This window comes from Lontra canadensis, unplaced genomic scaffold, assembly GCF_010015895.1.
Source record: "Lontra canadensis isolate GAN:19392208 unplaced genomic scaffold, GSC_riverotter_1.0 scaffold150, whole genome shotgun sequence".
Lineage (NCBI taxonomy): Eukaryota > Metazoa > Chordata > Mammalia > Carnivora > Mustelidae > Lontra > Lontra canadensis.
Genome location: NW_022631144.1, coordinates 976064 through 990530, shown reverse-complemented (window position 1 = coordinate 990530; position 14467 = coordinate 976064). Strand labels below are relative to the sequence as shown.

General features: G+C 38.8%; 1 protein-coding gene across 1 annotated transcript in view; it reads right to left on the bottom strand.

Moving 5' to 3' along the window:
* The window catches only part of UTP20 (UTP20 small subunit processome component), a 98412-nt gene extending 84195 nt beyond the window's left edge, over positions 1 to 14217 (bottom strand). Inside the window, exons 1-11 of the mRNA XM_032844307.1 lie at positions 14010 to 14217; positions 12983 to 13063; positions 9526 to 9592; positions 9264 to 9396; positions 7744 to 7932; positions 4717 to 4798; positions 3817 to 3954; positions 3209 to 3364; positions 1952 to 2098; positions 1734 to 1868; positions 442 to 519 (exon numbers count right to left, since the gene is read on the bottom strand). Of these exons, the coding sequence (XP_032700198.1) occupies positions 442 to 519; positions 1734 to 1868; positions 1952 to 2098; positions 3209 to 3364; positions 3817 to 3954; positions 4717 to 4798; positions 7744 to 7932; positions 9264 to 9396; positions 9526 to 9592; positions 12983 to 13063; positions 14010 to 14054 (1251 nt within the window). The 5' untranslated portion in view covers positions 14055 to 14217. The remainder of the gene's footprint in view (positions 1 to 441; positions 520 to 1733; positions 1869 to 1951; positions 2099 to 3208; positions 3365 to 3816; positions 3955 to 4716; positions 4799 to 7743; positions 7933 to 9263; positions 9397 to 9525; positions 9593 to 12982; positions 13064 to 14009) is intronic.
* Between the last annotated feature and the right edge of the window lie 250 nt (positions 14218 to 14467).

Below are 14467 nucleotides of genomic sequence, written 5' to 3'. Positions count from 1 at the left end.
GTTTGATAGAACGGAGGGAACAGGGATAAAATAAACTCAGGATTTAAGAGGAAAGATGTCTACCTCACTACATCAGGTATTTACACACTAACAGTGAAGTGCATTAGCAACTATCCTGCAATCCAAATGTTTCAGAAACTATTTTCTATGTTTCAAACTCACATAAAACTTCCTTATAGTCTTTTTTCAACTTTACCACATGGTTCTACAACTTCCTCAAGGATTATTTAAAAACAAGTCGATTATCTAATGTCATTTTAAATGCCCTAGCATATGGAATAAAGTTTTACTCATGAACTAAAACTGAAATATAATTGCTTTAAAATATATGGACTAAAATATCAAATATTTATTCTATTCCTCTCAAACAAGAATCACAGGACTTTTAAGTAATCATGACAGATTGATTAACAAAACAAATCCAAAACTTCAGTTGCTCACCTGCTCAAACTGCTTCATAACAAACATAACTTCAGAAAAATCCAAAATTAAACGTCTTTCAAATCTGCTCTCAAAAACCTGTGGACCACAGGTAAAGAACATTAAGTACACAGAGAGTACTTTCCCCATTCCTGAAAATAAAATCATCTTAAACTTTCAAGTTCCTCTCATTTGCAAGCAGGAAGTGGTGGGACACTTGGCACAAGTTAATAGAGGCAAAAAGAACTTGACCGCTGAATTTGCTACTGTGCGGAAGGACACATCCAGGTGTGACACTGGCACTGAACCCTTCTCCTTGGGAAAGCAGATGGAGTAAGGAAGCGGCAGGCACACTTCAACCAGTTTTCTGTACAAATGCTTGCCCTTTGGCTGCAAGAACTTACTTACAAATGTTAGGGGCACTGGATTTCTAGTGATTATGCTGGGTTCTGCCTAAGAGCTCCTCAGTTCTTTCCCAGAGACAGAGAATTACGAAAGGGCAAGCAGTACTATTTTATACCCTTTTTCCATGCAATATACTGCTGCACTGCATGAGTCTAGGAGGAACCTAACTGGTCTACTTTCAATCCCACCTCCCTATAAACCATCTTCTAAACTCATTAAAATGCAAATCTTATCAAATCATTACCCTGCTTAACATTTCTCCAGGGCTTTTCACTACTTAACAGGATACAAGCCAACCTAACTTTGCAAAGCCAAGCAGAGTCTCGCTGGTATACACCATACCTCCTCATGTGTCCATATACTCAGTAGGCAAACATTTCTGGATTTTTTTTTTTCCCATTTCTGGACTTTTTGATGCATCTTGTGCTATTCCCTCTCCAGCCATTTTTAACCCCTTCACTGACTGGCAGATGCTATTTAACCTTCAAGGACTATCCCAAATATAAGTCCTTTGGAAAGCATTCTTTGTCCCTCAACCTTGGGCAGAATTAATCATTGTGTTTCAATATGACAACAACAGATTAATTCAACATATTATAATAACTCACTTCCAGGGCCCCACCTCCCTAACAATCAAAAACCACAGGTACCACAATGCCCACCCTGGAATACCTAGTCCATACCCAGCACATGGTAAGCTATACATGTTTGTTGAATATTTGCCATTTACTTTATCACCTTTGGTTTTGCCACTTTCCATTATTGTGTGCAATTCACATCTCCTTGACGAGATTATAAATTCCCTGAAGGCAGAGCCTTTGCCACATTTCTTTTGTATTCCCCGGGAGGCTTACTCAATGCTAAATATCTTATTAACTACTCAATTAATATCTGTTGAAGTAAATTACTTTTTGTATGGTTTCTTTGATAAGGGTCTCCGGCAAGGAAACATTTTCACCCAGGATCAAAGCAGAAATTACAGCCAAGAGGGTCTCCCGGCAAGTTGTAGAAAGATTGGCTATTTGTAATGTTTGAGATAATACCTATAAAATAAAAGAAAAAACAGTGCACACTTAGCAAAAGCTTTTAATGAACAGACTCTAAGCAAATGAAGCTGGGAACTCACCTTACAAACATCGACAGGTTTGGTTATCTTTGATCCGTTCCCATGTTTCACAAGTATCAAATATGTTTCTAACAACCTTCTTATCTGTTCAGAACTTTCCCCACAGTTAGTTGTGTTTACTTTTGTATGTAGCTCTAGGAGTGATTCCTGCCAATGGGGAATTTAACAGAAAGAATAACTATAAAATATCAAACTTATCTGTTAATCCAATAATGAAAGTATTGGATGAAGCGGTTCAAATTTTCACAATTTTGAAGGAAAGACACACTTCCCAGAAGTCACTAAGGATAGTAATAGCTAACATTTTTGAGTGCACGGTTATAAAGTGCTTTATAAGTATTTACTCACAATCCTCATAGCAACCAGGAGGTAGAGAATATTACTGTCCCATAATCCCACCAGATGAAAAAACTGGGGAAGAGAGATTTAAGTAACTTTTCCAAGTCAGTGACAAAGCCAAGATTCAAACAGAAGCAGTCTGGCTCCAAAGGCTGTGCTCTTAACCATAGTGCTCTACTGCATCTCAAAATATCAAAAAAGTACAGGGGATAGAGAGGGGGGCAAAAAAGGGGAACAAAAATCCTAATTATGTGTGTAAAAGTATAAAGACAACAATTATAAAATACAATCTCCAGGAGTGGTCTGCTAAACTAAGAGCAAGAACAATCAACTCTTGGGCTCCTTATTACATACAAATCCTTAAAAATTACAACTTACTTATCCATTCGTCTGTTGAAGGGCATCTTGGTTCTTTCCACAGTTTGGCGACTGTGGCCATTGCTGCTATAAACATTGGGGTACAGATGGCCCTTCTTTTCACTACATCAACGGACGAATGGATAAGGAAGATGTGGTCCATATACACTATGGAGTATTATGCCTCCATCAGAAAGGATGAATACCCAACTTTTGTAGCAACATGGAAGGGACTGGAAGAGATTATGCTGAGTGAAATAAGTCAAGAAGAGAGAGTCAATTATCATATGGTTTCACTTATTTGTAGAGCATAACAAATAACATGGAGGACAAGGGGAGATGGAGAGGAGAAGGGAGTTGAGGGAAATTGGAAGGGGAGGTGAACCAGGAGAGACTATGGACTCTGAAAAAGAACCTGAGGGTTTTGAAGGGGCGGGGGGTGGGAGGCTGGGGGAACAGGTGGTGGGTATTAGAGAGGGCACGGATTGCACGGAGCACTGGGTGTGGTGCAAAAACAATGAATACGGTTACGCTGAAAAGAAAAAAAAAATTAGAACTTACTTGCAAACATTCAAAAAATGTACCAAAATGTTCCTTGTAAATGTAGAACGCAGTTGATTTGACCATGTTTTTGACTGTTTCTCCAACTAAAATCCATGGCAATTGAGTTTCTGTTTCAGTAACCGGTCCTAGTTTTTGTAAAATTAGCTTCACTGCCTGTAGGAATCCAATAATCATTAAAATGGACATGTACACTCTTATTTTTAAGTATTATACTCTTATTTCCCACTCTGATTATTCCCTACTCTGATTAAGCTATATTAAAATCTGATCTGGAATGATCAAAGATATGGCAGCTTTGATGGTTAACTACATGTCCCATAAGGAATTTCCAAACTAGGAGGGAGAATTTTATCATCCAAATGCTCACTCCTTGCTCATTAATCAATTTATGTTATCTTCTAGGATCCAAGATAAAGAAAACAGCAATAATTTTATAAGTAAATATACCTAATCACCTAAAGCCTAGGTAAGCATTGTTATTAAAGCCCTAATGCTTCCCACTAGTGCTTTTTATTTATTCCAGACTATCCTCCCTCCATACTATTTACATAAATCTTGTCCATTTTCCTTTCATACAGACTCAAAAGATCCTCCCAGTCACTTACCTTCCCTGTACAGGAATGAAACATGTTTCTAACTCCTTTGCACATTTCAAAGAGCAACTGTCCAACTCCTTCTACCTTTTCCGGATGTTCATCAAGATCAAGAAACATTAAATTGAAAAGTGCATTTTTATCAGAAACCTAAAACACATAAAGGAAATGGAAAATTATATTTACAACACAAGAAATCCAAATGAAGACATATTATTTACTGTTGCACAGGTTCATAGTTAAATGTAATTAGGATAAAATTCTAAAAGGAAGAGACACTTACAGTGATTTCAAACTATTCTAATAGCATATCACTTCTAATTTCACACATAGCACTGATTCAGTGGAATAATGTACAGGTCTGTGCCAAGAAAAACTACATAAAGCAACATTCTATCTTTCGAAGTAAATCATACACTTATGAATAGAAAAGAAATTAATACCAGTGTTTCTGTTTCATTACAAGAATCCTCTAAAATTTACTATGGAAACACAAGCGACATCATGATAAGAGTTTCTTCTGTGAAATTATAAAAGTTTCTATTACTCTCACCATTCATATATTTACTGACTTGAATTAGAGGGTACTTCTGATATTTATACTGAAAGCTACCATAAGCCTAAATAACAATAAAACAGTGACTCAAATTATTTCACATTAGTGAGCAAAGACAACCTAAACATGAAATAAAATAGTAAAGATTTCTTCTTTTATATGTTATATTATATATTGTTTTCATATTTCATAATTCATTATTCATATTTCATAATATATATAATATATAGATTATATTATCTATCTACCTATATTAGTCCATCTTTTATAATGTAACCGCATTATAAAAGATATGTTTCTGTTCATCAGATTCTTGAGGATTAATGAGCAATAAACATATAAGATATCAGACTAACCTTTCTCATCAAAAAAGTGAAACTTTCAGCAGCAAAATTTCTTATATGTAGTTTTTTATGAGCCAGGAGTGTACTATACATGCTACAAATGAGAAAATATGACATGTTTAATAACATTTTAATAAATACACACTCCACATCAACTCTATGTCCAACACTGAGCTAGGTATATGAGGAATACATTGCCAGTATAAAGCAAGTGGTTTAAAATCTCGTTCATTTACCAAGACAGAAGATGAAGATAATAGAAAAGAAAAATCCTAGGACTGGTGGTACAGATCTTACAGAGAAGACTCCATGAATAGCTAAAACTTATAGTGATTCCTGAATGATGAGAAGAATTCAGGTGGGTACTGGCGTACAAATGATCAGAGATAAAAGTGAGAACAAAGGCAGGGTGCGCAGAAATGATCACAGTCAAAGGACAAAGAAGCCAGTCTGTCTGAAAGGAAAAGGGTGGTGGGGTTGGGGATGACTGCAGCAGGTAAAGGCACCCAGGTAAACAGGTAGCTCTGAACACCAAACAGAGGAATCTAGACTTTAGCTTTTATCTATGTCAGCACTCACTCTGTGTTACTTCCTTTAACCAACACAACCCCATGGAGTATAGGTACTAGGTACTATTATCCCTATTCCACAGATAATAAGCCCAAGACAGAAAGGCCAAGCAACCTGCTCAAGGTCATAAAGACACTTAGCTGTAACTAAATAATTACTTGTATAATCTCCTTGTTTAAACTGGTCACATGGTTTAAGCATGGTCTCCTATTTTTGCCATATTCTCAGTATCTGGCCCACAGAAGGTACTAATAAATATTGGCTGACTGGGAAATGAGTGTTTTGGAGAGATTAATTTAGTAACAGTATGCAGGATGAAATAAATGAAGATGCTGGCAGTCCTACCAGAAAACTGCTCAAGTCATGCGAGCGTGGGTGAACAAGGGCATGAAAGAGGCTTATGGTAGAGGGAAATGCTGAAAGATGGATCCAAGAGGCATTTCAAGAGTTCTTACAGTGGAAGCCAAGAACTTACAGTGCCCACAAGAACCTTATATGATTGGGACCCTACTAATACAGTGTGGCACCACTTAATTACCCTCTGCTTATACACACCCCCACGGCCCAGGACTCCTTGCTGTTTCTTGCACATGCCAGGCATGCACCTAGGATGTTCTCCTGCTAATCTATAAAGTTTGCCCAAAGAGGGATTTTTATCTGTTTTATTTGCAATTGTATCTCAAGCGCTGAACACACAGGTAGTGCTCAATAAACACTCACTGAACTGAGTTGTCATTCTCCTCATGTCATCTCGGGCATTTTGTCATCTAACATCATAAGAAGGCTGAGTATGGTACAATAAGGTATTTTTGAAGAGAGACCACATTCATACAACTTTTTTTTTTTTTTTTTTTTTTTTAAGATTTTATTTATTTATTAGTTAGAGAGAGAGAGAGAGAGCATGAGCACAGGCAGACAGAGCGGTAGGCAGAGGCAGAGGGAGAAGCAGGCTCCCCGCTGAGCAAGGAGCCCGATGTGGGACTCGATCCCAGGACGCTGGGATCATGACCTGAGCCGAAGGCAGCCGCTTAACCAACTGAGCCACCCAGGCGTCCCACATTCATACAACTTTTATTATGGTATGTCATTATAACTGTTCTAGTTATTGCCGTTAATCTCTTACTTGCATTTATGAATGATACTTTATCATAGGTATGTGTGTGTAGGAAAAAACATAACACATAGAGGGTTTAGTACTATCTATGCTTTCAGGTATCTACTGGGGTCTTGGAACATAAACCCCTCACATACAGCACACTGCCCAAAGATCTTGCTGGTTTTGAATGAAGTAATCTTGGTTTCTAATACATTTTACCAAAAGCTTCATAGAAAACTAGTAAAGGCTGAAAAAATATTTCCTTCTCATTCTTTGTTCAAAGTGGGGTAAAGGGAAGGGTGGTTCAACAAAGGGGAGGGTACAGGGGGGTGGTACAAAAACAAAATCAACAGTTCTATCCCATACCGACACCTATACTTAGAAGGAGGGCATAAATCTTCATGTTCTGTGGCAACTAAAGTATGCAGAAATAACCAGTAAACCAAGGGGAAAAATCCATCAAGTACCTGACTGAAATTGACTATAATCAGTCTTTTTTCTTAAGCAAGAAAGCGACTATGGGATTCATCCTCTTTCCCTGTTCACATTTGCTCACAGTGTTCCCTGAGTACCTCTTTTGGCTTAATAAACATGTTAGGGGCTGGGTAAATTCAGATATTTAAGACTGGTTCTTGAAGAATTCAAGGTTTATAAAACACATCATTACACTGTGAACAAACAAATATAACAGAAGTTGTGTGATGTAAATGTGTAGAATGCCAGAAAGGTTCAGAGTATAAAGTTTTCACTTTAGGGTAAGGTGCCCAGAAATATCTGTGGAGGTTATGAAAACCAAGCTTGACTTTGATGATGAAGCAGGATTTCAGTAGCTGGAGATAAGAGAAGATCAGGTCAATGCAGACTAATAGAACAGACTATGGACCACTATGGCTGGAGAACCAATTTCGTATAATTAGAGACTGAGTTGGAAAGGCAGTGTGGAGTCTGATCTGTCAGACTCCCAAGGAACAAAACAATAAACAAGAAACAAAACAATAAAAAAAGCATGTCAGAATTATGCAGCCATATCAGCAGGTAAACACGAGGATACTGTGCACATTTAACTAAATATGGGGTGGGAGTGTGAAATCCTGGTTGTCAGTATTGATAAAGACTGCACTTGACCAAAAAATAAAAACTTGACATGGAGGACATTAGGAGAAGGAAAGGAAAAGTGAAGGGGCAGGGAATCAGGGTGGGAGATGAACCATGAGAAACCTTTTGGGATGATGGAAATGTTCTTAAACTGATTATGGTGAATTTGCACAATTTTATAAATTTACTAAACAGCACTGAATTGTAAATAAGATAAAAGAAAATTTAAAAGTCACAAACCCCTAAACCAAACTGTATTACAGAGAGAAAAGGGTCACCTGTATATATTGGACATGTCCTTCACCATTAGTCTCCACAGGTACTTGTAAAGATAGGACAGTGAAGTGAAAGCCCATTCTAGTAACTCTGTGTCCTGAGTCTCCAAGATTGAGGTGATAGTCAGGAAAAAATCCTGAAAATGTGGATAGAAGTCCGTCTGCAGATCTCGTGCCAACTGTACAACCAAGCTGGATTAAAAATAAGTAGAAGTAACTGATCAAGACATGTGTATCAAAAAACGAAGTCTGTAAATCTATTTCACAAATGATAGCACATTGCCTATGATCTCAGGATTAATTTAACCTTCCAAACTAAGTCTTAAGAAATGTAAAACATTTTTCACATTTTAAGAGTTTAGCAAAGTGGGGTGCTTGGGTGGCTCAGTTGTTGGGAGTCTGCCTTCAGCTCAGGTCAAGATCTCAGGGTCCTGGGATTGAGGCTCGCATCGGGTTCCCACCTCAGCTGGAAGCCTGCTTCTTCCTCTCCCACTCCCCCTGTTTGTGCTCCCTCTCTCGCTGTGTCTCTCTCTGTCAAATAAATAAATAAAATCTTTCAAAAAAAAAAAAAAGAGTTTAGCAAAGAAATGAGGCTGGAGCAAGAAGGTGAAATTCATCACAAGTTACACTCAGTCATTCCTGTAGTGTGAAAAAAAAAAGGGGGTCTTCTTAAACATATAAAACAGCAAAAAAAAAAAAAAAAAAAAAAGGCTACCATTAAGATTCTGCTTTTTGGTAAAGCACTAATGTTCTAACAGAAAAGGCAAATTCTTGTTTTTAAATTCAAACACCAGATTAAGGCAAATGTAGCTATAAAACAACATTTCTTGGGGTGCCTGGGTGGCTCAGTGGGTTAAGCCTCTGCCTTCGGCTCAGGTCATGATCCCGGGGTCCTGGGATCGAGCCCCGCATCGGGCTCTCTGCTTGGCAGGGAACCTGCTTCTTCCTCTCTCTCTCTCTCTGCCTGCCTCTCTGCCTACTTGTGATCTCTCTCTGTCAAATAAATAAATAAAATCTTTAAAAAAAACAAAAACAAAAAACAAAAAACATTTCTTAGTTGGCTTTTTTTTTTAATATTTTATTTATTTATTTGGGGCAGAGAGAAATCATGATCACAAGCAGGGCTGGTGGAGGAACAGAGGTAGAGGGAGAAGCAGGTTCCCCATAGGGCAGGGAGCCTGACACAGGGCTCGATGCCAGAACCCAGAGATCATGACCTGAGCTGAAGGCAGACACTTAACCAACTGAGCCACCCAGGTGCCTCTTTTAAAGATTATTTATTTGAGAGAGAGAGCAAGCCCGGGAGAGAGTGAGCACAAGCGGGGGACAGGTGCAGGGGTCGGGGGAAGAGCAGACTCCCCACTGAGCAGGGAGCTTGACACAAGGCTCAATCTCAGGACCCCGGGGGTCATGACCTCCGCCGAAGACAGTTGTTTAACCCACTGAGCCACCCAGCACCCTTTAAAACACAACCTTAAAATTCAGGTAAGTGTCACTGGGCTTTCTCTCAACATACTACTTACTCCAAAAGGGGCTGATAGGCCAAACTGTTCTTGATTTGCAGGTGAGTCTTCAAACTCTGAACTATCTCATTTTGATGATAGACCAACTGATTGAAGGACTGGCATTTGTCAATAACTTCTTTGTAAAATTTGCCTGGGTTTAAAAAAAAAAAGAGAGAGAGAGAGAATATGTTCTGCTTTTCTACCATACCATTATTTAGTTGTTTTAAACACATAAAGTGCAAATGATGGGAGAATAAAATAGAAACAAAATGGAATATACCGAAGTGTTCTGTAAGGTTCAATTCTCTCCATTTCAGCAGACCCTCAAGAAAGTAGGTTTCGACTTCCTGTCAAGATTAAAGCCGTCCATTAATTTGGCAACTCAAAAACTATGATCAAAGTAAATAAGAATAATGAAATAGTAATACCTTGAGACAATGAAAATAGTCAAGAGTTTAAAAATATTTCTTATGAAGGGCATTAACTAACAAACTTAAATAGTAATCAGCTGTACAATATAGGCATATGATTTATAAAAACAGCATTTTATTGATTTGGTTGCAGCAATTACTTCTCTAAAACCCAAGTAAGAGCCACACTAAAGAGAAAAATTTTTTTTTCTGTTTTCTACACTTTTAGGCCCAGGAAAAAAAGGTGCTCTTAACAGTTCTTTCATTCTGCTTTTAGAGATATGAATTATAACCTTGTGGGGGTAGTACTCTGGCAATTATTAAAATGAAAAAAAAAAAAAAAAAAAAAAAAAAAAGGAAACCAACAAAACAGGTATGTCCTCCGACCCATCAATTCCCATTCTGGAGTATTTCTTATAAAACTTACAAACATACCAGTATGAAAATGTTTATTCAGCTCTATTGTAGTGGGGGAAAACACCAAACACCCTAACTATGCAACAACAGGAAAATGCTTAACGTAACCTATGGCCCATAAATACTCAGGTACATTATACAGCTATTAAAAAGTTCTATCTATATTGAATTAGAAGGATGTTGATGATAAACTCTCACAGTGATAACAACAAGAAACATAATAAAGCAAATGGGAGGAACCAATTTTTTTAAAAAGACTTCTATAAATACACATATTTGCACATATCATGAGAGAGAAAAGTATAGACGAATACATATATACCAAAATGTCAATATTAGTTTCTTTGACAATAAGGAATGGGAGGGGAAGATAACAGGTTTTTCTAAGTTCACCTATGTTGTCATGTTATTTAACTTATTACCATAGTATATATTACTTTATACTTTATTTTTTAAAAGATTTTATTTATTTATTTGACAGAGAGATCACAAGTAGGCAGAGAGGCAGGCAGAGAGAGGGGGAAGCAGACTCCCTGCTGAGCAGAAAGCCCAATGCAGGGCTCTATCCTAGGACCCTGAGATCATGACTTGAGCGGAAGGCAGAGACTTAACCACTGAGCCACCTAGGCGCCCCTACATTTTATTTTGAAAAGTAAAATCAATAAATTATTACCCTGTGTGTACGTGTATGGAGAGAGAGTTCAAATTAGTACATACACAAACAGCATGCCAAATTTTCTACGATCTCAAAATATGTCACTTTCCCTTTGCATTGTGATTCATAGCCCCTACCACAAAGGGATGGAGTTTGCTTCCTCACTCCTTGAATCTGGCCTTGCTTTTCTGACTTCCTTTGACCATAACGTGCAATGGAAATGAACATGCAACCAGCAAAGTTAGGTGTTAAGAGGCTTTGCAGCCTCTGCTTTTCCTCTCTCGAAAAGAACCTACCACCATGAAAAGAAGCCTAGTCTAGCTTATTGGAGAATAAGAGACCATGAGGACAACCAAGACTAACAAGCCCCAGTCAAATGTGATTGAGACCACTGAGGACCATCCAGTACAAGATCCTATCCTAGTCTCTCTTCTCTATTAATTCGACATTCTACCTCTTACTCATCTATGTCTATTGTGGCTTAAACTATAAACCATATACTGAACACTAAATCTGTAATTCCACCTCCAAAGTCACCTGTACTCTTCCAGATCCATATATTCAAATATCTTTTGGATACCATCATCTGGATGGCTATACGTATACCAAGTTCAACAAGCCCCAAATGGAACCAACCCTGTGCTTCTCTTCCTATAAATCTATCTTGGTAAGTTATGTTTTCGACTACTCAGTTGTTAGAACAAAAACCTTAATTCCCTTCCTCCCTTCATAACCAGCAGGTTGTAAGTCCTATCCTACTTTTTTAATATCTCTGGAATCCTTCCCTTCTCTCCCTCTTGACTGCTGCTACTACAATAATTTCTTACTTATGTAACTACCATATCCTCACAACTGGTTGTCCTGACTCCAATCCTACTCTTTCTTCCACATTAAAGCAGAAAGATCTAAAACTTAGACCTGATCATGTCACTCACTCACTTAAAATCCTTACAGTCCTAGAATGACATCCTACAGCTTCAGGATAAAATGCAAACTTAGCTTGACATATGAAGTCCTTTATGCTCCTTGACTATATCTCCACCTTTATCTCTCACCAGGGTGTCCCTCCCCAATCCCAGTAATCATCAACACACACAAACATTACACATACAATTATAAGCACACTGAAATGTTCTGCAGTTTCTTGAATGTGAAATGCATTTTCTAGTCTGTTTATACAGGCTTCTCTCTCAGCCTGAACCAGCATTTCCTGTCTTTGCCATGCTAAATACAAATAACAAGACTCAATTCAGCTATCATCTTGTCTACATTACCTTTTCAACACCCCACCCTATACCCACAAGGAATTTAGGTTAGGCTCCTTCAGTATGAGTTGCCAAAGCCTTATGTGCTTACCCAGATCACATCAGTTAACACACTAAATTCACACACTGGGGGGCGCCTCGGTGGCTCAGTGGGTTAAGCCTCTGCCTTCAGCTCAGGTCATATCTCAGGGTCCCGGGATGGAGCCCCGCATAGGGCTTTCTGCTCAGCAGGGAGCCTGCTTCCCCCAACCCCTTTCTCTGCCTGCCTCTCTGCTTACTTGTGATCTCTGTCAAATAAATAAATAAATAAATTCACAGACTGGAGATAAGACATCCAAAAAGACAGTGAGTAGTGACTACAGCCAAGTGAAGAACTGTAAGAACTGAAGATGAGTCCCTTAAGGTCAAGGCATGATATACAGGACCTTAAAAGGCTAACGGAGGAACAATGACTTCATGTAGCAAAACAAGATTTTTCAGTAGAGGTGTGACTGAGAGCATGGTTAGAACTGGAAAAAAATATGTGGTTTAGCCCCCTTCTTTTTATAAAGGAGGAAACTAAGCCCCACGAGAGTGATGGGCTCAGTCTCTTTAAAATGGCAGCTTCAGGAATATGAGTCTGCAGCACAGCTCAGAATGCACATGGGAAAGGAAGAAGCTGGAATCACAGAAGTCACCTAAGTGTCAAGTTAACTGTCCAACACAGCATCACCCAATAGAACTTTCTACAGTGACGGCAATGTTCCATATCTGCACTTGCTTAATATTGTAGCAACTAGCCACATATGGCTACTGAGTCCCTGAATCTTTAATTTACTTTAATTTACATTTAATTTGCTGTGTGTAGCTACTGTATAAGATCACACAGGTTTAATGCATTTCATGTAAATAAAGGAATGGCCTGAAAAACAATTCACTTATACTAAAAGGAGAGACTAAGAAACCAACTACTAGAATACTAGAAGATTAGCTAATACAATGTTCTCTTACCTCATCATAGCTTGCAGTTCTATCAATCCGGTGAATAATATCAATATTCACATTCCCCAGTCGTTCAGCAAATGTAAGAAACTGTTGGGCGATATTTAATATACAATCATCATTTAATACTTATCACATCTTGAATACCTGTTTTGAGTACTGTATAATAATCACATGTTGACAATTTCCTTGTGAAAACAAAGTTTAAAGTTTCAAAAAGCTTGTACTATAAGACAGTACTCTTGTACTATCATCAGAAATAATGGTTTGCTTTGCTTGCAATTTCAGACTTGTATTTTCAATCAATCATAAAATATATAATTGTGTTTTGTAACTATAAGCAGACATCACTGATGAATCACAAAAGTGTAAGAACAAACTCAAAGACACAGTCTTAAATGCCCTGCACCGCCTTATGAAAATAATTAAATACTTCCATGAATGTATTTGCAAAAGTTCAATCATGTCATTTCAAATAAAATTTCCATGCTAGATTGTGGTGCACCCAGGTCAAAGTTGGCGATGTGGTCTCGCCAGATGTGTTAGGTTTCACAACCCGCTACAAGCACAGGGTTCTGGTTAAGCCGTTGCAGCAATAGTGTTTTAAAACACATACAGATAAACGGTTGTACAGTAACAAAATAATTCTAAGGGAACAAATAGAAAGTGATGTCACAGCCGTTAGCTGGAATTCACTCATTTCTTCCCGCCGGCTCGGCCCCTAATTTAGTCTTTAAGGATAAAAGAGAAGTGGAGAACATCTCCTAAGCACTTAGTCTAAGACCATGCATTTTACTCTGGACTAAGGAAATTCCCAGGCAGGCCAGGCCCCCCAAACCACGCGCGAAGTCGGCTATCCAGACGTCTTTCCCCACCCTATGTTTACTACACCCGGAAAGGCTCCCTCCTTTGCCAGATATGGGACTCAGGCTCGGCCCAGAAGACTGAAGCCCCGAGAATCCCGCTCAGACCCAGTAGCAAGGCTGAGGCAGCAGGGACCGACGCCACTGCTCTGGGCCCAAGACTCTTTGCTCACCCGGTATGTGTTCTCGGTCTTGTGGGAAACGGGCTTTATCTTCATGGCTGCAGAGAGGCAGGGGCCCGCGAGGACCTAGGTCAAGGGGGGAAGGTATGCAACGGATGGTACGAAGGGAAACTAGCTCACACACTCGCACTCCCGGATTCCCTGATGCTCAGACTTCATCACATGCGGCTTATGCCTCTGGGCGCCGCCATGTTGAAGGCGGGGAGGAGACTAAAAAGATCACGTGGGCGGAAGAAGTGACAGAGCAGGCGCAGCCTCTTGGGAACCCCGCGAGGAAGCGGAGAGTTGTCGTGGGTGCTAGTGTAGAGTTCTTTTTGTCCTTTCAGTTAAGATTTCTAGAAAAACGTGTATTTTTTATTATAAAAGAAAACAAGCCAGTCCGCATTGCTAGCTAAGTCATTTCCCTTCAACTATGCACCCTGCAAAGTTCTTTACATCAATAATTTCAT